Source organism: Capricornis sumatraensis, chromosome 15, assembly GCF_032405125.1.
Source record: "Capricornis sumatraensis isolate serow.1 chromosome 15, serow.2, whole genome shotgun sequence".
Lineage (NCBI taxonomy): Eukaryota > Metazoa > Chordata > Mammalia > Artiodactyla > Bovidae > Capricornis > Capricornis sumatraensis.
The window spans coordinates 24,207,518-24,231,899 of record NC_091083.1 but is presented as its reverse complement, the minus strand read 5'-3'; the positions used below and the strand labels follow the sequence as shown (position 1 = coordinate 24,231,899).

The following is a 24,382-nucleotide window of genomic DNA, read 5'->3' as shown; positions in this document are numbered from 1 at the left end:
TTTCTTCTTTGTGTTTGACCTTTGTTAACTTGATTAATATGTCTTGGGGTGTTTCACCTTGGGTTTACCCTGTTTGGGACTCTCTGGGTTTCTTGGACTTGGGTGATTATTTCCTTCCCCATTTTAGGGAAGTTTTCAACTATTATCTCCGAAAGTATTTTCTCATGGTCTTTCTTTTTGTCTTCTTCTTCTGAGACTCCTATGTTTTGAATGTTGGGGCGTTTAACATGGTCCTCGAGGTCTCTGAGATTGTCCTCCTTTCTTTTAATTTGTTTTTCTTTTTTCATCTCTGATTCATTTGTTTCTATTATTCTATCTTCTACCTCACTAATCCTATCTTCTGCCTATATTCTATATTCTACTATTTGTTCACTCCAGAGTGTTTTCTATCTCATTTATTGCATTATTCATTATATACTGACTCTTTTTTTATTTCTTCTAGGTCCTTGTTAAACCTTTCTTGTATCTTTTCAATCCTTGTCTCCAGGCTATGTATCTGTGATTCCATTTTGATTTCAAGATTTTGGATCATTTTCACTATCATTATTCAGAATTCTTTGTCAGGTAGATTCCTTATCTCTTCCTCTTTTGTTTGGTGGGCATTTATCCTATTCCTCCATGGGATTCTCCAGGCAAGAACACTGGAGTGGGTTGCCATTTCCTTCTCCAGGGGATCTTCCCAACCCAGGGATTGAACCCGGGTCTCCCACCTTGCAGGCAGATGCTTTAACCTCTGAGCCACCAGGGAAGCCCTTCACTTCACTTCACTTTCTGTTAAGTCACTTCAGTCATGTCCAGCTCTGTGCGACCCCATAGATGGCAGTCCACCAGGCTCCCCCATCCCTGGGATTCTCCAGGCAAGAACACTGGAGTGGGTTGCCATTTCCTTCTCCAATGCATGAAAGTGAAAAGTGAAAGTGAAGTCTTTCAGTCATGTCAGACTCTGTGCAACCCCATGGACTGCAGCCCACCAGGCTCCTCCATCCATAGGATTTTCCAGGCGTGAGTAATGGAGTGGGGTGCCATCACCTTCTCCGTCACTTCACTTTACCTGCTGGGTATTTATCTGTCTCTTCATCTTGTTTATATTGCTGGGTTTGGGTTGGCCTTTCTGTATTCTGGCAGTTTGTGGAGTTCTCTTTATTGAGGAGTTTCCTTGCTGTGTTTGGGGTTGTATGGGTGGCTTGTCAAGGTTTCCTGGTTAGCGACATTTGTGTTGGTGTTCTGGTGGATGGAGCTGGATTTCTTCTCTCTGGAGTGCAATGAAGTGTCCAGTAATGAGTTATGAGATGTCAGTGGGTTTGGAGTGACTTTGTGCAGCCTGTATATTGAAGCTCAGGGCTGTGTTCCTGTGTGCTGGAGAATTTGCTTGGTATGTCTTGCTCTGGAACTTGTTGGCCCTTGGGTGGTGCTTGGTTTCAGTGTAGTTATGGAGGCGTTTGATGAGTTCCTGTTGATTAATGTTCCCTGGAGTCAGGAGTTCTCTGGTGTTCTCAGGATTTGGACATAAGCCTCCTGCTTCTGGTTTTCAGTCTTATTTTTACAGTAGCCTCAAGACTTCTCTATCTCCTTTTGAAGACAATGGGCTGCTTTTCTGGGTGCCTGATGTCCTCTGCCAGCATTCAGAAGTTGTTTTGTGGAATTTACTCAGTGTTTCAATGTTCTTTTGATGAATTTGTTGGGGAGAAAGTGGTCTCCCCATCCTATTCCTCTGCCATCTTAGAACCACCTCCTGTCTCTGCTTTTTAATATGCTGTCTAGGTTAGTCATAAATTTCCTTCCAAGGAGTAAGCATCTTTTAATTTCATGGCTGCAGTCACCATCTGCAGTGATTTGGGAGCCCCCAAAAATAAAGTCTGACACTGTTTCCCCATCTATTTGCCATGAAGTGATGGGACTGGATGCCATGATCTTAGTTTTCTGAGTGTTGAGCTTAAGCCAACTTTTTCACTCTGCACTTTCACTTTCATCAAGAGGCTCTTTAGTTCTTCTTTGTTCTCTGCCTTAAGGGTGGTGTCATGTGAATATCTGAGGTTATTAATATTTCTCCCGGCAATTTTGATTCCAGCTTGTGCTTCTTCCTGCCCAGCATTTCTCATGATGTACTCTGCATAGAAGTTAAATGAGCTGGCTGACAATATACAGCCTTGACATACTCCTTTTCCATTTGGAACCAGTATGTTGTTCCATGTCCAGTTCTTAACTGTTGCTTCCTGACCTGAATACAGATTTCTCAAGAGGCAGGTCAGGTGGTCTGGTATTCCTATCTCTTTCAGAATTTTCCACAGTTTATTGTGATCCACACAGTCAAAGGCTTTGGCATAGTCAAGAAAGCAGAAATAGATGTTTTTCTGGAACTCTCTTGCTTTTTTGATGATCCAGTGGATATTGGCAATTTGATCTCTGGTTCCTCAAATAATAATTGCTGGTTCCTCAAACAAATAATTACTAAGGTACATTTTCTATCTGCTAGTTATTGAACTTAAGAATATGAATATGAATAGGACATGGACCCTACCATTAAGAAGCTCACAATCTGTTATGGGAGACATCAAACCAAAAGTCAATGTGATGAGAGAAGAACAAGGCTGAGAACAAAGCAGTTTGGATGCTGTCCAAATGTCACCTGGGAAGATTCGCAGATGACACAGCTTCTGTGGTTAGTGTTTGTGAAAGTTTTTCCTTTTGTGTTTTATTTTTATGGGAAAGAAAGAAGTAAACCTAGTATTTCTGAAAATTTATTCTATCTTCCTTTGACCAATAAGTTCTTCTTGATCACTGGAGTCTGGAAAAATGGCAGCTGGCATCATTCATTCTATGTCTTGGGCATATTTGGCTTATAGAGCCTGAATTCTAAGACTTTGGTATATTACTGCAAATACATTACAGATCCTAACCACCTTATTTTTCATCTGCCCTACACATTATTTGTGAAAAGCACACTGTATGTTAGGCAAAGAACAGAGTAAACAAACACTGCTGTCTCTGCTTCCCAGAGATTTATCTGCAAATAGAATTATATCTGAGTCTCAGATATTGCTGTTTCTAATCATCTTGAAAGACCACTATACAGATAGATTTGCTAAGGTTCTGGTCTAATTTTGAATTGTAAGTTAGACACTTTTAATTTTTAAAATTAAGCATTAATTCTCTTGGAGAATTGTAATGCAGAGATAAAGACAGGACACTATTCAGTCAGATAAAAGGCACACTAATAGCTGAAAGGTTAACGCAGTTATTAATACATCACAACCAGGCAATACTCAAGGCCCAAAGGAGTAAACCCTAAGTCTATTTAAGGATAAATAAATAAAAAAATAATAGTAAACATAACATATAGTCATGCCCTGAATTGTGGGGGTGGGCTTTACATCAGGGTTTCCCAATCCCCTGGCCCTCAGTCATGGCCTGTTAGGAACCAGGCCACACAGAAGGAGGTGAATGATAGGTGAGCGAGTAAAGTTTCATCTGTATTTTACAGCTGCTCTCCATAGTTGGATGGCATCACTGACTCAATGGACATGAGTTTGAGCAAGTTCCAGGAGATGATGAAGGACAGAGAAGCCTGGCATGCTGCATTCCATGGGGTCACAAAGAGTCGGACACGACCGAGTGACTGAACAATAACAACAACCCATTGCTCTCCCATCACCCCCAGATGGGACCATCTAGCTGCAGGAAAAGCTCAGGGCACCCACTGATACTGCATTATGGTGAATTGTATAATTATTTTATTATATATCACAATGTAATAAGAACAAAGTCCATAATAAATCTAATACACTTGAATCACCCTGAAACCATCATCCCACTCCCAGTCTGTGGAAAAATTGTCTTCCATGGAGCCAGTCCCTGGTGCCAAAATGGTCAGGGACCACAGCTAAAGTATTCGGGAAAATTTAGTTTCCTAATTTTATGTATAAGAAAATACAGAATATCAAAATAGTTTTCTTCCCTATTGCCCAACCTGTTTATCTCCCTGGGTTTTTGGATTTTTGTTAGAAGCATTATCAACTATGCAGTTGTCTAAGTAATACAGTCTTGGATCAACTCTGACACGTGTTTTTTCCTCACCAGTTATATCAGGTTAGTTGCCACTGCTCAAGTTCAAGTTCTCATTGTCTCTCATCCAAACCTCTGAAATAGGATTATGTCCTCTAGACAGATGATTGATTTTATAATCTTATCCTAATCTATTCTCATGCTCTGCATTCTTTTATTTTAACCATAAATATGATCTGGTCATTCTTCTTACAGTCTTAAAAGACTTCTTGTTATTCTTAAAACACTTTCCTGGCTTGCATCAGTTAAGGCCCTAGCAGGAAACAGTTGATATACTCCAACTGGGAAATGTGAGGAATGTTTGATAAAATGCTAATTTGCAAAGGTGTGGCCAGAATATAAAGAAACCATAAATGATGTGGCAGTAGGCTGGGCCAATGACATCAGGCCTGTTACCAGCCTAGGCTGGAAGGAGGAAGACTGAGAAGAGGTACAGCTGGGGTCTGCATAGGGCCCCTCATGGACCTATCACTGCTACCAGCCAGCTAGAATGGCCAGGTGCTGGCCAGGATTATGGCTCGAGCCAGGATTATGAATACCCAGCCCCCTCTCTCTTTCCTCCCTCAAGGTGTGCCCCACTTCAACCAAACATAATATAAATTCAGATGACAAGGGAGCCATTAATGCAATCCATAAAGGCCAGTTCTCTAGACACTGGGGGTGGGGGGGGTGGGGGGACAGACAGAGATAGACAGCATTTATCCCAACTTTACCAATAAATTGAAAACTCCTTAATAGTCATTCAAAACCCTTAACCACCTCTCTATCACATACTTTTACCACAAGTGTAATGTGACTTGTTCTCCTCCATATTCTATAGCTATGTCAGCCTACTGAGAAACTGTAAGTTTCCACTTTATCTTTTATTTTCAGCAGTGTTCTTTCCTCATCTCTACCTAGTTTCTTCATCCTTTCAGGCTTTATATAAATGTTACTTTCCCCTTGCAGCCCTCTTCATCCATCTGAATTGCATCTCCCCAGAATATATCGCCTCTATGTGATACACCAAGACATATGCCATGCCCCACTCACTCCACTCTGAATAAAAGGAGTTCTGAAATCCCCAGGCACAGGGTAGGGAATGGGACTCTTCTGAGGGGTGCAGAGAGGTGATCTGCCTGGGAAAAAGGCTCAGGGAGATCAGGCTGAGATCAGACCTCAGACTCCCCCCTTGAGATCTTTTTTATGGGCTTGTTTTATCACTTCAAGACAAAAAACAAAGGTGAGGATTAACGGAAAAGAATAGGTGGCATGGTATTCTTTAAAAAAAGAGAGAGAGAGAGGGAGAAGAAAACGAAGGAGGAGGAAGAGGAGAAATCATCATGATCACATATGGTCCAATCCTGTTTTTAAGGGTAAGATTTCAAAACCCTGCTCTCCATTTTCCTTTTCTAGCTCAAAGTAAACATTTACCAGAGTTGACAGAACATGGCCAATATATGCACAAAGGCCTGAGACTGGGGAGTTAGGTTTGTGCATCTTAACAGCTGTACTTCTTTTGGGCAAATGCATATGTGGAGAGAGCAAAGGTTTGCAAGCATTGGGAGACGACCTTAGTCATTGCCACTGGTGGAATTCCAGTTTTCTAAGGCTAAGAATTCATTTCTGGGACCAAACACAGGCTCACTAGTGACATTCTAGCTGCTAGAGCAGCTGAATGCCTTGAGGCACAGAGTAAGTAATTTTTGATTTTGGCTAAGGATAAATATTCATTACTGAGCCCAGTTTAGGTCTAGCCAAGGATCACAAACTAGGAGAAAAGCAAAACTTCTGTCCCCAAAGAAACACATTATCATACAAGGTGTTAGCAGTGGGAAAGGCTCTGGGAGAAAGAATAAATAGAGATAAAGAATAAAATAGAGACAGATATTTTATTTGGCCATCAGGGCCACTCATACATAAATCTCAACCAAGAACATCTGTACTTTGCATGGGCAGCTGGTATACCTTTTGGGATTCCAGTCACCTTTTTTTATCAGAAATATAAACAATTACTATTTTGATCATTCTTTCCTTCCATTTTATCCCTAAAGTATTTTGTTTTACATTTCTACCTTTACACATGCCCCTTACACGTGCCATAGTCAAATAAATACATTACTATAATAGAGTATGAGTCAGAAAGCATATAAGGTTTATATATATATATATATATCTTTGAGCTTTTGCAAGACTAGCACATAGGAATTCTTAGTAAATGTTCACGGCCTTGAATCAAGAGGCATTCCCAAGATCACATTCAGGTCTTATAATTTCCTACTCAGTAATATTTTTACAGTTGTACATGCTTATAATCCCATGAAGTTATTTAGAAACTTTTAGAAAGACATAGACCTATGTTATTTCTCAGCATAACTGAATGAAATAGGTCTGTTAATTTTTAACATCTGTTAGTGTATTTATTAAATCAACACAATCCCTCAGGAGTAAGTGCCACAAGACAGCATAATAAACAGCTGTTTACTGTGTATTCTTCCCCAGGCAAAGATGATGTAATCCAAAATAGGAAAGCAGTGGGTGTTATGTGGCTTTAGGAAAATAAGGATAAGTAGTCCACTATTTATTTGTGTTCTTTAATATTGGCTTCCTGGTGTAGGTGGGATTGTCACAGCTTTTTGTATTAACTGCAAACAACTCTAGAAGTTAATACAAATTTGTTGCATCCTCTAAAGATGTGAGAGTTGGACTATAAAGAAAGTTGAATGCCAAAGAATTGATGCTTTTGAACTGCGGTGTTGGAGAAGAGTCTTGAGAGTCCCTTGGACTGCAAGGAGATCCAACCAGTCCATCCTAAAGGAGATCAGTCCTGGCTGTTCATTGGAAGGACTGATGTTGAAGGTGAAAGTCCAATACTTTTGGCCACCTGATGCGAAGAGCTGACTCATTTGAAAAGACTCTGATGCTGGGAAAGATTGAGGGCAGGAGGAGAAGGGGACGACAGAGGATGAAATGGTTGGATGGCATCACCAACTCAATGGGTTTGGGTGGACTCCGGGAGTTGGTGATGGACAGGGAGGCCTGCCGTGCTGCGGTTCATGGGATCGCAAAGAATCGGACATGACTGAGTGACTGAACTGAAGTCTCATGAGGAAAATCTGGTGGATATTGGACTGTGTGGCCAGGTGTAGTAGATACCTTTCAGCGACCTTTCGTGATGACCCCCATCATCCTCACCATGGGGCATTGTATGGGGTCCCAGCAGCCATGTTTGTACAGTTGATCTTGCCCCATAACTCACCCATAGTTGATTTAACCAGAAATGGGATCTTGACCCAAGTGGGCTAATCAGAGGGTCTTCCTTTGGAATATGGAATGGAGATAGAAAAACAAAGATATAGTCTCTCCACAGGTCTGGGGGCATAATTTGTAACATCCATCCTCAAGGCAACACATTTTTTTATATAGACAGAGTAAAGGCAGTATGTCTTCAGAGAGAGAGTCACCAAGAGCGAAGCAAAAAGCAGCAGAGATGAGAAGCAGAATACCACTGGGTCCAGGCCTCCCTGAGGCCTGATCTCTTTATTCCTATCCTTGAGTTCTGTAAGACATGTGCATTGTTACACTAAATTCTTTATTTTGATTAAGGTGCTTGAGATGCTTTCTTCCCCTGCAATCAGTGTCCTCACTCATACATTTGGTGGCAAGTAGCTAACAGAAAGGTCAGAGAATGTATAATAAAATCCAGGAACTGCATCTCTAAAAACAACTTTAAGAGGCTCGTTGCTGTGCTTAGCATTGTCTGAGCAAGCAGTGCTCCATCCTGTGCTTTTCAGAAATGAATACAAAAAAGTTTCAAGTCACTGAAGGATCTCTTATGTTACAGATTGTTTCTATAAAATCTAATGAAAAACATTAAGGTTAAGGTTTATTTAGAGAAGGTGATAAATTTCCTGCTTACATTAATTCCTGCCTATCTCAAAGTTTTGGTATTATTTTCAAGATGAGTCATTGTTATCATGTAGCTATCTCCCAGCCTAACACTCTAACTTGCTTTAGGGCTTAAATGACTTTTTGCAAAAAGACATTTAAAAAAGTTAATGTGCAACATTGTAATTGAAAATTCATCAGTAGACATGAGCAATATTTCTGGTGATGATCAGAAGTATGGATAATATTAAAGTACAGATAGTCTTCAATAGGTGTGTATTGGATATGTTATGCATATGATGCTAGAAACTGGGAATGTAAAGATAAGGAATGGTTAATATGGAAATTGTTAAGTAATAACACTACAAAATGGCGTTTTAACAATCTCCTTGCGGATGACATTCTGACAACTCAGTGACTAACCCTGAAGGAATACCAGGTTATTTTTACTTAGTATCAAAAATGCATGTGTTTGTATAGCTCTGGTAGGCATATTGTGTGAAATGCCATACACTTTAGAGGAATGGGAACACTTCCCAAGGGTAGGGTGTGTGTGGAGGGTGGAGTTGGTGGAAAATCAAACTTGGTGCAGTGGTCTTTGAACATTGCCACTTGAGTTATCTCTAAAATAATTTAGAAAAATATGCATCTCCTTTTACATTTTTATTTTAATGTCTAAAAATTGTATTGAGTCAATTTCTAGATAGGTTGATAAGAAGCTGGGGGTCCCTGAGGAGAAGAGAGGGGTCTGGGGCTCTCAAGGAGGAGATAGGGGTCTGGAGTTCTCAAGGAGGAGAAAAGGACCAAATTTTTTTCTACAGTCCTTAGTTTTAGGTTTTTTTCCTTAAGCCCAGAGTTGATGATTACCCAACAAAAAAACTCAGCTTAAACTCTGTACTAAGGATTCTATAACAACAATGTATCCGGCTTGAGGATATGTTTCTCCTTCTTGAGAACCTTCTGACTAATCCTGTTATCTTAAAATGTAAATTGTGGGAGTGGGCCTAGTAAGACCTTTACAATCTTGAGACATTCTTTTGATTTAGTGTAATAACTAATTTAAAAAGTATACAGCTCCCTTGCTAAGACTAGTGAGGGGGCACTCTCCATCCCCTTCTGATGTCGTTGTCAGAAGCCTTCTTTGTTTTTCACTGTAATGAACTTCTGCCACACAACAGCCCTGAAGCTAAATCTTTGGAGATCAAGAATCTGATACCGTTCACAGTAAGCTATAAGTTTAGTGGTTGCAAAGAAAAGAATTTCTGGAATATTTTATATTGAGTTCTTTAAATTATGGAATTTGTCTACCATCTCATCTAAGTGACAAAGCCAGTCGTGCTAACTAGCCAATCAACCAACTCAAACTTAATTTTCCGAAAAAGCTGACTTATTGTTAAATTTAAATACATATGTTAAAACATGTCCCAGGGAATCGAAAAAAACATGGTACAAATGAACTTATTTAGAAAACTGAAACAGACTCACAAACATAGAAAACAAACTATGGTTTGTTACTGTTACCAAAGGGGAAAGGGATGGGGAAGGGATAAATCAGGAGTTTGGGGTTTAACAGATACACACTTGTTCAGTTGCTAAGTTGTGCCCCACTCTTTTGCGACCCCATAGACTGTAGCCTGCCAGACTCTTACATCTATATGTAAAACAGATATGGCAAAACCAATACAGTATTGTAAAGTAAAATAAAGTAAAAATAAAAATTAAAAAAAGTAATTGCAATAAATAAATATGCAAAAAAAAAACCCAGATAAACAACAAAGTCCTACTCTATAGCACAGGGAACTATATTTGATACTTCGTAAAAACCTATAATGGAAAGTAATCTGGGAAAAAATATATGTATATACACATATAACTGAGTCACTTTGCTATACACCAGAAACTAACACCACACTGTAAAACAACTGTACCTCAATTAAGAAAATAAATATGATTTCAAACTCTAAGTGAGAAAGGAGAGAAAGAGGAAAAGAGATCTCTTAGGCTGGGCTGCAGTGCCACCAACATTTGCTTTAGAGGTCTCTCCATAGCCCAGAATATGCAGGTTGTCCAATATGAATCCAGAGAAGGTGTGAAACTTAAGGTTCTTTTTGAGGACCTCTGCTGGTTGTGTTCATATGAAAACTTATTTATATACTGCAATGATTAGTTTTATGTGTCAACTTGGTTGGGCTGTGGAGCCCTATTGTTCGTTCAAACCATACTCGAGATGCTACTGTGAAGGACTTCTCAGATGTCATGAGCACTTACCATCAGCCAATTTTAAGATTACTACCTCTATTGTGGGTGGGGCTCATTCACTTATTTGAAAGCTTTAGGAGTAAATGCTGAGATTTCTTAAAAAAAAGAAAGAATTCTGCCTCAAGATTACAACAGAGAAATCCTACCCGTGTTTCCAGTCTGATAGCTTGTCTGAAAGATTCTAGACTCAAGCTTACACCATCAATGCTTACCTGACTTTCCAGCTTGCAGGCCTGCCCTGCAAGTTTCACGCTTGCCAGTCCCCACTATTACATGAGCAAATAAATCCTTCTCTCTTAATATATTACATTATTAATACAATTAAATATGATTGTCTCAATATTAATAAACAATTTTATAATTCATATTTCATAAATGCAATACATTAATATGTAATTTTTAATAGGAAGATATATGTTAATTTTTAAGATATCTTAATATATTATATACTGACATATTTAAACATAATAATATATTAATATAATAATTACTAGTTTATTGTATAGGTTGTATATTATGTTTATGCATTAAATATAAATATATATTTGATATTTAAAGATATATATAAACACAGAAGGATAGAAATAACAGAATATCTAACTAGCTAGCTGCTGCTGCTGCCGCTAGCTTCTATCTTTTTATCCATTTTTTTGTTTCTCTGGAAAATGCTACTATATAGTAGCACAAAACCAGTATTTCACTTAGTAGCTTTATGTTTTTTCCCACTACATTAAGTCCAGACTTATTTTCATTCATGTTTGTATCCACATTGGCATATTTTAGGCACATAAGAAAGAAAGAATTAATAGATGAGTAAGACCTTAATAGTAACGGATTAAAACGTTGTATCTTTTTTCCTAATGAACACTATAATTTTATAATAAATTTGCCTTAATTGATGATATCGAGTTTGGTGTCTGCTAATTAACATGATTGCAGGCTGGAGATCTGTGGAGAATTCAAGCAAGAGGCGGATATAAGTTGGCACCAAGGAACAGGCAGCTTATGCAGGGCTCTGTGACACTGGCTAGCAGCAAATCTAAATTTCTGAACACAGATTGCAGGTGTGCAAGACACGATGCATTTCTTTAATTTCTTAAAATTTCATTAAGTCTTATTTTGAGCGCTTAGCTTGTTTAGTTCATGGGAAAGACAATCGCTTTCATTACTGGGGGGATGTGATGTGTTTCTCATTCAGATGATAGAAGATGGGTATGGAGTAGGAAGCCCCAGAATCCTGAAGGGCGCAATAGGTTGTGAGGTCTTAACCATGCATGAGTCGAGCCCACAGAGTCCCTCCAGGTACACAGATCTCAGCTTCGGATCTGCGTGCCACCCAGGACGTGGAGTCTTGGTCTGGGGCACTGGTGCAAGACCTCCCTGAGCAAGCTGAGAAAGGGTCTCTTTGATAGATGTGCTGACGACCCTGAGCACTGCCAGAAAGTGGGACATCCATCACCTTGTGCATTTTTCATTTGGGCCAAACGTCAGATTTTGTTATTTGGTGTCATCAAAAATGTTCCTAACATAATCAGAAAAGTAAACTTGTGGCTTTTTATTTAAAAACTACTAATCATTAAATAGCTTAGGCTTTCTTCCCAGAAAAATTAATCCACGAAGTATGGAAAACTAAAGTTACCTGAATGTAATATGGAATGAAAGAAAAATATAACAAATGAAATGTTTCAGAAAATTGGTCTGCCAGAGCAATGGAAGGCATCACTTACCTTACTGGTACTTTTTTGTTGGCAAGAAAACACAAGACCGCTAGTGTAATATGAGCTATCAGTAAAGCTAATCCAATACCCAGGAGGGTCCATATATCTGGAATTTCAAACCAATGAAAAAATGTAAATATTCAGTGAAAAATATTAGAGACTCCAAAACTCAAGTGATTTTGGTCACAATGTCACTTACTGTTCTGAGTGTTCGTGAAATCAGCAGTTGGTGGGTTAACCTTGATGTGGCAACGATTTCCCTTCCAACCTTGTGCACATCTGGAAATGAGATAAAATGTGATAGTTGGTAAAAAAAAATAAAGAAAGAAAGAAGTGGAAACATATTTTAGCAGTACTGTCATGGAATAAAACAATGAATGTTTAAAAATAATGAGATACCAGGAATGTGGGTAACTTTGATATGAAACCAAAAATGCTAAAGCAAAGCAAAAAAAAAATAAATAAATCTTATTATTTTCATATTATTGTGTAAGAGAATTTTTTTTTCAGTATTTATTCCCTCCTTGTTTTATCTGTAAGGTGGGGGCTTGATTTCCTTATCTATTTGGTGGGAACCATATTCCATATATTGGACTATATTTTCTTCGATTTCTGTGTTCACAGTTCCTTTGATTACAGTGGCAGACCAATTCCATATTTCCATATATTGGGAAAGACCCTGATGTTGGGAAAGACTGAAGGCAGGAGGAGAAGGGATGAGGATGAGATGGTTGGATGACATTACTGACTCGAAGGACATGAGTTTGAGCAAGCTCCAGGAGTTAGTGATAGACAGGGAAGCCTGGCATGCTGCAGTCCATAGGGTTGCAAAGAGTCAGACATGATTGAGCAATGGAGCTGAACTGATGGTGGAGACAAGATTCATTTCTTGTTTTCAAAAGTTGACTTCACTTTTCACCAGTGCCCAATATTACTTTACTTTTTCATTTGTCTCAAACTCTAAAGCTAGCACATTTTTCAATAGTGAATGGATTTAAGTTCTTTCAGATACCAATAGAGAATATTCAAATAATAGATTAACATAAATATAAATCAGAGTATTTTTATTTCTCATTATAAGGGGATGATCCTTCAATTTCATAGATGTGGAATCAGATTAGTAATCAAATTGGAAATACCATCAATCCTATAGGATTTCACTATCTCTGCTTTATTTAGAGTCATACGTGATGAAATTTGTAACACTGGGAACATCTGCTCTGATATGGATGGCCCTCAGAAAGTTCAGAACTGGAAACTAACTCATGCCTCAAAGGGAAATGAGGTTTATTTCTAAGCAGCATAAGTGTCAGAATTTCTCTGGTAGAATGTGTTTGCATATGAATGTGAAAGCTTATATATACATTCTTATTTATCAGAAATAACCGGATACAAATTAAGAAGGGTTTGGTTGAGTTTCCTGCCAATTGGATTAAAAACTGGCTTTTGAATGAATGTTTTTAAAAGCTATGTGTTAGAAGCAATGTTTCTTCAGCACACAGTTAATTTTTTTTTCTCAATCTCCCTTTTGATTTTGAAAATCTGAATAACCAATATCAATTTCTTCAAAAAAGCAATAGCTTCCTTAAATATTAAATATAAAAAGGAGGTTCAAGGGGGCCCATAAGAATGCCTGCTTTCCTTAGGAAATATTCTTTAAAAAGAAATTTAAGACAATTTAGTTGTTTTTGATGTCTCTATTCAAATTAAAATAAATTAGAAATGTTTAAGATCTGAGTCTATTTGTTTTTTTACTCTCATAAACCTTAATGAGTATTCTTTATCAGTTCTCAGATTGGCAGTGTGAATCCACATGTCAGTCTTTCACATTTTGCCTTCAACTGACTTGATCTAAGACATTACTTTGCTGACGAAGGTCTGTATAGTCAAAGTTATGATTTTTCTAGCAGTCATGTACAGATGTGAGAGTTGGACCATAAAGAAGGCTGAGTGCTGACGAATCGATGCTTTTCAAATTGTGGTACTGGAGAAGACTCTTGAGGTTCCTTTGAAATGCAAGGAGATCAAACCAGTCAATCCTAAAGATCACTGAGATTTTTTTTTTTTAAGGCTAGTCATCCTCTCTATTCCTCTTCATGTGCAATCTGAAGCTTAGATATCTCATTCAACTATTTATTTTTCACTAGCAAATCATAAATAGTAGCATACCAAATGAAAAATAAGAGACTTCCTTCCTGAAGAAGGAAGGCACAGATTGTTATTTTCAGTGGCAGCCTTCTGGGTAGTTTTAACAGCTGTTGGGGACAGAAGGTGAAGGCTCTTGTGGGGAGAAAAAGGGAAAGTAGATGATCTGTTGGGAAGAACCTGGTGTGCTTTGCCTAAGCAGATGCCAACCAGAGAATACCAGTCCAGGTGGGGCATTCCAGGCGCAGCTGTGAAAAGCTGGGTGGCTGGGTGGTGAGTCGGGTGGGTGTGGGGAATCCTGTATAACTGTCTGATACCAAGAGTGAGATCCCTAAAAGAATGGGGCAATGAGATTCATCCTATTTGCTTGAAAATTAAAAACCAAATAATCCTTTCTAGGTAATGTTTTAGCTACATTATGATTAGACAAGATTGAATACAATGGTGATTCCACCTCTTGTATAACCCAACAAGATCTAATAATATAAGGATGATAAACACTATATAATATTTGTGCTAAAGACTAGGATTATTGTTATTGTTTAGTCACTAAGTCATATCCGACTCTTTTGCAACCCCATGGACTATAGCCTGCCAGGCTCCTCTGTCCGTGGGATTTCCCAGGCAAGAATACTGGAATGGGTTATATTTCCTTCTCTAGGGGATCTTCCTGACCCAGGGATCAAACCCACATCTCTTGCATCTGTTGCAGATTCCTGACCAATGAGACAACAGGGAAGCCAAAGACTACAATATCTCAGTGTAAATGAGAAGGCTTGTTTTGTTTTCACGTCAAGAAGAAAAGAAATGCTAGATGTGATGAAATTATTCTGGAAGGCTTTTTCATACTGAGTCATAAGAAACAGTTAAATCAAAAAATGACCTGTTAAGCTTGACAAAATGTCAAAAATAACTCATTTTTATTTAGAAAGTACGCATAAACAAAATGTTTTTGAGGAAAATTTAATTTATCCCGAGTTAATGTGAGGCTGTGTGCTTTCTCATTTATTTCATATACCTAATGAGTTTAACATTGCAGCATTTCAGCCTTATCTTCCATTCTTCAGTCGCTCAGTCATTTCCAACTCTGTGACCCCATGGACTGGAGCACGCCAGGCTTTCCTGTCCTTCAATATTTCCCTGAGCCTGCTCAGACTCATTCTGTTGAGTCGGTGATGCCACCCACCCACCTCATCCTCTGTCATCCCCTTCTCCTGTTTACAGTCTTTCCCAGCATCAGGGTCTTTTCCAATAAGTCGGTTCTTCACATCAGGTGGTCAAAGTATTGGGGCTTCAGCTTCAGCATCAGTCCCTCCAATGAATATTCAGGATTGATTTCCTTTAGGATTTACTGGTTTGATCTCCTTGAAGTCCAAGGGATTCTCAAGAATATTCTCCAACACCACTGTTCAAAAGCATCAATTTTTCAGCACTCAGCTTTCTTTATGGTCCAACTCTCACATCCGTACATAACTACTGGAAAAACCACAGGCTTGACTAGACGGACCTTTGTTGGCAAAGTGATGTCTCTGCTTTTTAGTATGGTGTCAGGTTTGTCATAGCTTTTCTTCCAAGGGGGATTTGGAAGCATTTCAGCCTCATTTTAGAACAATGGAGGTTCAAGCTGCTACTCAATTACCATGTATGTTATGACTGCCTGCACCAAATTCACTGAAACACCCATCCTCCTTCCCTTCCCTCCATCAAATTATAAGCATTTCCATGGTTTGGTTGAGATGGAACCCCAGCCTGTCTCTAGGGTTATCTCATTTTCCTTGGTGCAGTGTTTTGCCTCAGGACCCTGTCCATTACCAGACAGCATTCCCAGTCAACAGGGGTTGGTTCATAGACAGACATGGATGTAAGTTTTCCAGAAGTAATTCTGTCACCAGTGGGTACACATTGATGGATATTTGTGGTAAGAATTATCCTCTGCCCAATTCTGATGTGAACAAGGAAGAATATAGCCTTATGAAGCTACCATTTTGCTACAAAAGCCAGCCTGAGGATAAAATAACCTACTGGGAAAACATAGCCTAGGAAATCATAGAGAAAGGGAGGAACAATCTTAATGGCACTTGAACCTTTTCAGTCTGTTCCGATTTCACGTCTGCTCTGCATTCAGACTTTTTAGATACATGAGTCAATAAGTTTCTGTATCATTTGAGCCAGTTGGAGTCTGGTCTTTTAGGAGCACACATGCAAAACCCATTTTCCTACTCTTCCATTTTGATCCCTGAAGTTCTCCTCATTAAATCGATAATCCCTTATTCTTAAAATATTTATTCAATGTCTAATACATACAAGATAGTCTGCCACATAGAAAAAGGATGGCCAAGATATGCTAGAGAATTGGCAAGAGCATAAACTTAGGAGATAAAAACCTTTTTAAAACATAAGTAAGAAACAAAAAAGAAAATAAAATATATGAAGTATAAGAAAGGGAAAGAAAAATGCTGAAGGAGAAGATGAAAAAAACTGCTTCCAGAATCTATTTCTCCAGACTCAGAAAGTGAAAAATGTACAATCACAACTAGACATGTATGGAACAAGTGATTTATTAAAGTGTATTTATTCCAGAGCATGAAGTGTTTATATATATATATTATACAACGAGTCAGAAAAAATGGTCATCTGAGTATGTAGAAACCATCAATGACTGATGGGATCTGGAGAGATATGTCTGAATTATGTTCAAATTGTTATTGGGATGCTAATCTAGCCTCTAGATTTTCCAGTTCTTTACTGAAGTATATTTTTTTCAGAAATACTTACTCTATAGTTCTTTAAATCTGCAAAAGGGAAATTCCTTCAGAAAGAAGTGATTTTGAATATAGTGCAGATTAATCATTTAGCATTCTAGTAGTAGACTTGTTTTATTTTGCTAGGCATGTTTACAGTAACATTTTATGATTATTAAAATTATGAATATTGTTATAGGAACTGATATCATTCTACAATGACATTCATGCTTTAGAAAACTACAATATACTAAACCCAATAGGGAGTGGATTGAGCACCTCCTATGTGCTAAACAATATTCTAAATACTTTAATATATTATTTGTGATACACCCATGTTACAGGATACAAGTTATTTCCCCATTTCATAGTTGAGAAAATAAATGCCCAGAGTGGTTGAGCAGTGAGTCATCAAAGGTACGCTGTGAACAAGCCCTTACACTGTATCTGTTTGGCTTTCAGCTGATGCTCTGTTTACTCCATGGTTTTGCTTCCCACATTCTTCCTAAAGTCGGAATATAATTGTTTATAATTGCCATTAACTTCACGGTTTTTGTCTGTTAGGAGAGACACTGGGGTCTGATTTTCATTGTCTGAAAACGTCCATTTATCACATTAAGTTTTACCCTGCAAACGTCTAAGGATACAGGAGGCAGATGTGGTGTTGAGAAAGACTAAGAAAGGAAAATCAGGGCACCTGGATTCATTCAGCAAGACTAAGCCACTTTCTAGCTCTGTAGCTTTAGGAGAGTCAGATCACTTCATTTTACTATTTATTTACTGATTTATTTAGAGAGGAGACATACTTTTCATTTATTAAAAAGTGATTATTTTTCCTTTTACAAAAGCAACAGTAGTTAAAAAATAAAAAACAAAGACAAGCAAAAAAAAAAAAAAAGCGAGAGAGAGAGAGAGAGAGAGAGAGAGAAACCCCAGTTTCAGTCCCTGGGTTGGGAAGGTCCCTTGGAGAAGAGAATGGCTAGCCATTCTCCAGTATTCCTGCCTAGAGAATGGCCAGCACTCCAGTATTCCTTCCTAGAGAATTCCATGGGGAGAGGAGCCTGGTAGGCTACAGTCTATGGGATTGCAAAGAGTCGACACAACTGAGCAACACTAACATTTTGACTTCAGTTTTCTCCACCCAACTAAAGAAAAATCATGGTATTCATCTAGACTTTCAAAATACTACACAAGTTATACACACACAAAAAAATTCAGTTTCCTATTTATAAAGAGTAACAAGTACAACTCATCTCACAGGATGTGTAGGAGAGCTGAATTAAAAAAATGCACATGAAAGCACATTGCTAACTGTAAAGCATTATCTATGTCAGGCTTTTTGATACTCAGCCTTCTGCTTTCTGTATAAACCACGGTCATGATCATTCCCTGCCCTAACATACTGACCCTCCAGGGAGCTGGCATCTGACAACAGTCCTGTCTCTACCCCTGCCTGAGCATCAGTAAATCTTAGGAGACAGTGAAAAGCCATGGTTCACAGCTTCTACTTTCCTAACTTAACACTTATGTCACTTAAAAAGCATTTTTACACCCAAATTTACCTGGAGGTTCTTGAACCAGTTACACAGGTAGAGAAAGGAAGAGCAGGTGTTTAATAAAGTGCTCACTGCCTGTGTTGAACACTTCTACACCCCTCCCCCATCCCCTGTGGTTTCTACCCACTGGAAGTACTCCAAGGAAGGAGAAAGTAGTGCCAACCCAACTTTGTATGTAAGCATCAGTTCAGACGGAGTGCTTTCTGATCCCTATGGCGAGCCTGTGCCAGCAGAAGGGGAGTGGGACAATGGTGGAAAGCCCCTAATGAGCCATCCGTGTTGACATGGGTGAATTCATTTTAACGGAAAACAAGAAAGCAGGGGAAACAACTAAATAATCTCTGAGTCACAAAGCACTGAAATTCCACATTGAGCACCAGTGATTAATTCGCTTGAACTAATTTCCTCCTTGACTAATTAGCTGCAGCATATTTTATAACATTTAGAAGTCTTAGGCAGAGCCCTCCTGAAAGAGAAAGATAAACATCCCACTCCATCCATGCATAAGGGCCTGTTTTCTTAACACAAACAGGAGAAAGGGAGAAATAAAATGTAGTTAGACTCTTTCAGCCACAGCCAGCATCCTAATCTTTCCTAAATTCTTAGAGGTCTTCTGCTACTAGTAGGTAATAAGGGAGGAGTTACAAAATAACAGCTTATTTCTGGGTGCGCTTGGGAACACCCATTCATTACTTGCTAACACCTGGAACAAAAGATCCTCCCATCCTTTCTGTCATCTGTGTGCTGGTCCCAGCTCATCTCTCTCATTGCCAGGAAAAACAAATGAGGAGCCACACATTTTCAAGCACGTGTTCATGGATTAATTTGGTGGGAACCAGCAGGGGGTTTACTCTCTCCTTTTTAAGCAATATGAGTTGTTCAAATAATTCTAAAGTAATAAAAAACAAACTGATAATGCAGAGGCATGACTATTTTATAACATGTTGATATTTGAATATTTTAGATTTTAATTAGCTGACCTGATCCAATACTTCTTACTGATTCAGGATAATGAGCAAACACATCTGATTGCATTTTTTCCTAACAATTTTGAAAACTCTTTAAAGGGAATCTTAATTCTGTTTTGGAATGTGATATTTCAAGCATCAGAGAGAGAGAAGAATTTTATGTTAAAAGAAAGATATACAGGTTAAAAACAGTTTCTGAATTCCCATATCCATTCTTCCACTTCATCATTTCCAGGGGTCCCCAACTTCCGAGATCTAATGCCTGATGATCTGACATGGAGCTGATATAATAATAAAAATAAAGTTCACAATAAAAGTAATGTGCTTGATTATTCAAAACCAACCTCACCATCCCACTCCCTAGAAAAATTGTTTTCCACGAAACCGATCCCTCACGCCATAAAGGTTAGGGGCCGCTGATCATCTCAATCACCAAAGTTCCATCAATTTACCTGCTAGGCATCTCAGCCATACGTCCTTCTGCTCAATCCTGCTTTGGTCACATGGCCAAAGGCCCTCCTTGCTCTAGTACTGGAACTGGATAGCCTGCCTTAGAAAGCTGATGTCACATCGTATACCTTCCCTGATACAAGCCTTTGCTGGTTTTCTGCAGCTGCGATAATCCTATCTAGATGAAGAGGTTTCACATGGAGACTTCTCCAACAGGGCCTCTTGATGGTATGGAGGGTTTGATCTCCATTCTCCCTTTGTTCACACTCTCTTTTCCTTTATTTAAGCCCCCTTCTTCTAAGATACTCTTTCACACTCCTAGGACTTTCCAAGACATCTATTCTCATTAGCTGGAAAATGGGTTCAATCCTTATCAACCTAGCCAACTCACTTTAAGGACACAGACCAAACAGCATCCCCTGGGAAGCCTTCCTTCATGCCCCTGCCTAACTTAAATGGGCAATCTTTGGTTCTAGCACATTCTGCAAGCTGCCATGATAGCTTTTAACATACAGTACCACAACTGTTGGTTTCTTTATAAATCTTTCTTGACTATGAATTTTTTTTAAAGGTACAGACTATACCTGTTTAACTCCTGTATGCTCCAATTAGCACAATCCTGCTCAAAGACAATATTTGCTGAAAATATTCCCCAGCATCACAATAATGGGAGTTAACACATGGGCAATGTGTTTGTTACACTTTCATTTTAATGAAAGTCCGGAGTCCAAATAGTATCTGTTTAGCCACAGTCATGGTCATTTATAACTTTAGTGTGTAATAAAATGACCTGGAATGTTTGTGGAAACAGATGGCTGGCCCATCCACAGAGTTTCTGATTCAGTAAGTCTGAGGTGACTCCAGAATTCCATTTCTCACAAGTTTTCAGTGACGCTGAACAGAGGCCACACTTTGAGAACCAATGCCTTAGAACCTCTCTTTAAGTGTTATTATCCCCAATTTACAGAGAGGAAACTGAAGCTCAGAGAGCAATGCTTTTGTAAGTGGCAAATTCAGGTTCTCAAAACTGCATAGCCTGTGTTCTTTTCATTGTACCATATGAATATTTGTAAATTTCTCACTATATTCCATTTCCTTAGGAATATAGACCTCTCCTTATTGAAGTATAGTTGCTGTGCAATATTATATGTTACAGGTACACAATATTATATATTACAGGTATACAATATTATATTTTACATGTATACAATAGAGAGATTCACAATTTTTAAAGTTTATGTTCCAGTTATAGTTATTTTAAAATATTGGCTATATTCTCTGTGTTGTATAATATAGCCTTGTAGCTTATTTTATATATAATAGTTTGTACCTCTTACTCCCCTACCCCTGGTTTCCCATCCCCCCTTCCCTCTTCCACTGGTAACCACTAGTTTGTTCTTTTCTGTTGGAGTATAATTGTTTTACAATGATATATTAGTTTCCGCTGTATAATGACATGAGTCAGCTGCAGGTATACCTCTATCCCCTCCCACTTGAACCTCCCTCCTGAACCTCCCTCCCACCCCCATCCCACCCCTCTAGGTCATCTCAGAGCACTGAGCTGAGCTGAGCTTCCCACTGGCTAGCTATTGCACACTGGCAGTGTATATATGTCAATGCGACTCTCTCAATTCTTTCCTGGCTCCCTCTCCCCCAAGCCCATTAGTCCATTCTCTACATCTGCATCTCTCTTCTTGCCCTGCTAACCAAAAGCAGCGTATGTATGGTCAGATTTTGTCCTTAGGGGATGATAACTTGTAAATGTAAATCACATGCTCTTGTGTAGGAAATGCCAACCCACTCCAGTATCCTTGCCCAGAAAACCCCACGGACAGAGGAGCCTGGCAGACTATAGTCCATAGGGTCACAAAAGAGTCAGACACTACTGAGCAACTAAGTAACAACCATTACCACCACTCGAACTGGTAGCTAAATTGCACAGAATTGCAAATATAGGAAGGAAGCACTTGCACATGTTACTTCAAATTATTACAGGAGAAACAATTTTAATTACTTCAGAACAGAAATAAAGCAGATAAAAAGTATGTTTCTGTTTCCTCTTTGTTCATATAGGGAACTGATGTGATACTAAAAAAAAGAACTCCTGAAATCGATGTTTTGAGCTTCCCACTTAGTTTTTCTTTCTTTTTTTTTTTTTTTTTGTTCCAACTGTTATGAAGTAATATTTCCCTGGAGTCAGATGAAAGGGGGGAAAAGGTAGAGGAAATAACTTAGAAACTAAATAACTCACAAACTGGGCAATTGAAAATGGCTGCAAGTCAATAGAAACCAGTCTTGTTCTAGGATGAAGAAGATAAAGACATTAAGTTTTTGCTGTGGAGTATAAACTAGCAAGAAATAGGTTTTTGAACTTTTTCTCCTGCCATTCTACGAAGTGTAAAAGAATTTTCCTTTAAAACATAAACTCTGACTTAATTCCAGCAAGGCCTTATTCTTGTTGTCTGTCCGTTGAATATATGTGTGTTGAAATACATACAAAAACACACAAGATGGTAAGGCTGAAAACCAGAAGGAACAAACAATGAATTGTCAGCTCTGGAAGGGATGTCCACTAACCAGAGTACCCACAAAGGCCGGGATGAGAGTTCATGGGTGTTCAGGATTCACGTTGACCTTCATTAATAATGAGGTCCTGTACTTGTTCAGTACACAACAATGAATCTTCTAATGACCTTTCATCCAACTGAGAAAAAAAAAGTCTAAACCCTGTACTCTTTGTTCAGTGAGTAATTATTGATTGTCCCCTATTGGGTTGGCCAAAAACCTCGTTTGAGTTTTTCTATAGCGTTTTTCATAAGATGTTATGGAAAAACTCAAATGAGCTTTTTGGCCTTTTTCTAGGTGCACTGTAATCTATTAGATCACATGTTGTCTGGTACTGCTCTTCCCTAAATACACTAAGCTTGTTCTTGTCTTAGGGTCTTCATAATGCCTCAGGGACTTCATGCCTCTTCTGACAGTTAAGAAATTTTTGCCCAAATCTTGGAATAGTTTGCACTTTCCTGGAATTGTGATCTGGACTCAAATTACACCCTCTCAGAGAGGCCTTAACCAATTTATCAAAAATACATCACTGCCTTCATACCTTCTCCATCCCTTCCTAGCAACCTGCTCACACTAATGATTTCTTCATTGCACTTGTGACTACTCAAATTTAATGCACACATGTATGAATAAGCATATATATCATATAAGTATATTTAAAATATACTTCTAAGTATAAATGTGAAGGTGAAGGTGAAGTCGCTCAGTCGTGTCCGACTCTTTGCGACCCCGTGGACTGTAACCTACTAGGCTTCTCCGTCCGTGGGATTCTCCAGGCAAGAACACTGGAGTGGATTGCCATTTCCTTCTCCAGGGGATATTCCCAACCCAGGGATCGAACCCAGGTCTCCCGCATTGGAGGCAGATGCTTTAACCTCTGAGCCACCAGGGATTTACATATTAAACTATAAATAGAAACTTGAAAACTTCAATGAAATGAGTGATTTTGCAATGATACTACAAATTATACAATTAATGTAAGCGGTAGAGATCCAGATAAGTTCAATAATACATATGATATTGAAAAAGCCTTACACACTGCTTCAAGACCAGGCTATTTGGCTGTTTTGTCCTTTCAAAGTTTCAAGAAAGGTAATTCTCATGCTTTACATGCTGTTTCGGAAAATAAAAAGCTACCCAATTTACTTCAGGGAGCTAATGCTTGCCTAGTAATGAACCTTAAAAAATATGCAGAGAAGAAAGGCTGAGAACAATATTGCTCATAGATGCTAATATCCTAAATAAATTACCAGCAATCTAAATACAATGTGCAAGAGTACATTGTGCTTTAGGATTTATTAAACACTCCCTTTTCCCTGGGTATGTAGTTTTAATCCATGGGGAAAAGAGAAATCAAATGGTACAAGAAGCAGAGGACCCTGTGAGAGAGAAGTAGAAGATGTAACAGAAGAACCTATTGTTCTAAACCATCCACAGAGTCCTTCCGGTAAAGTTTCTTTGTCTAAATCACTGTACTGATAACTTTTCTCAAGTTCTTAATGAATAAATAATTTTTATGTTATATAAACTCTTCTCAACACAGAAAATATATAAAAATAAATCCATTTTGTTATTAATGAAAAACCTCCTAATATATTTCCTGGTTTCGATCAATTTACTAGTGAATTCTTTCAAATGTTTACTAAACAGGTAGTTCCCAGGTTATATATGTCCTTCTAAATATGAAAAAAAAAGATTAATTTGCTGCATAAAGTTACAAATCTCTGCTACATAAATCAAGTATAGGCAAACCCACAAAATCATAGATCAGGGGCTTCCCTAGTGGCTCAGCGGTAAAGAATCTGCCTGCCAGTGCAGGAGACATGGTCCGACCCCTGGTCCGGGAAGATCCCACATCCTGGGAACCACAGCTACTGAAGCCCACACGTACCAGCGTCTGTGCTCTAGAAGCCGCCGCAACGAGAGGCACATGCACTGCAACTAGAGAGTAGACCCCACTCATCGCAACTAGAGAGAGCCTGTGTGCAGCAACGAAGACCCAGTTCAGCCAAAAATAAATACATAAGATTATTTTTAAAAAAATCATAGAT

At 38.6% G+C, this 24,382-nt stretch overlaps 1 protein-coding gene across 1 annotated transcript in view; it reads right to left on the bottom strand.

The window, feature by feature from the left end:
• The window catches only part of MALRD1 (MAM and LDL receptor class A domain containing 1), a 590,849-nt gene that overhangs the window by 26,153 nt on the left and 540,314 nt on the right, over window positions 1-24,382 (bottom strand). Inside the window, exons 37-38 of the mRNA XM_068987706.1 lie at window positions 12,106-12,185; window positions 11,916-12,012 (exon numbers count right to left, since the gene is read on the bottom strand). Of these exons, the coding sequence (XP_068843807.1) occupies window positions 11,916-12,012; window positions 12,106-12,185 (177 nt within the window). The remainder of the gene's footprint in view (window positions 1-11,915; window positions 12,013-12,105; window positions 12,186-24,382) is intronic.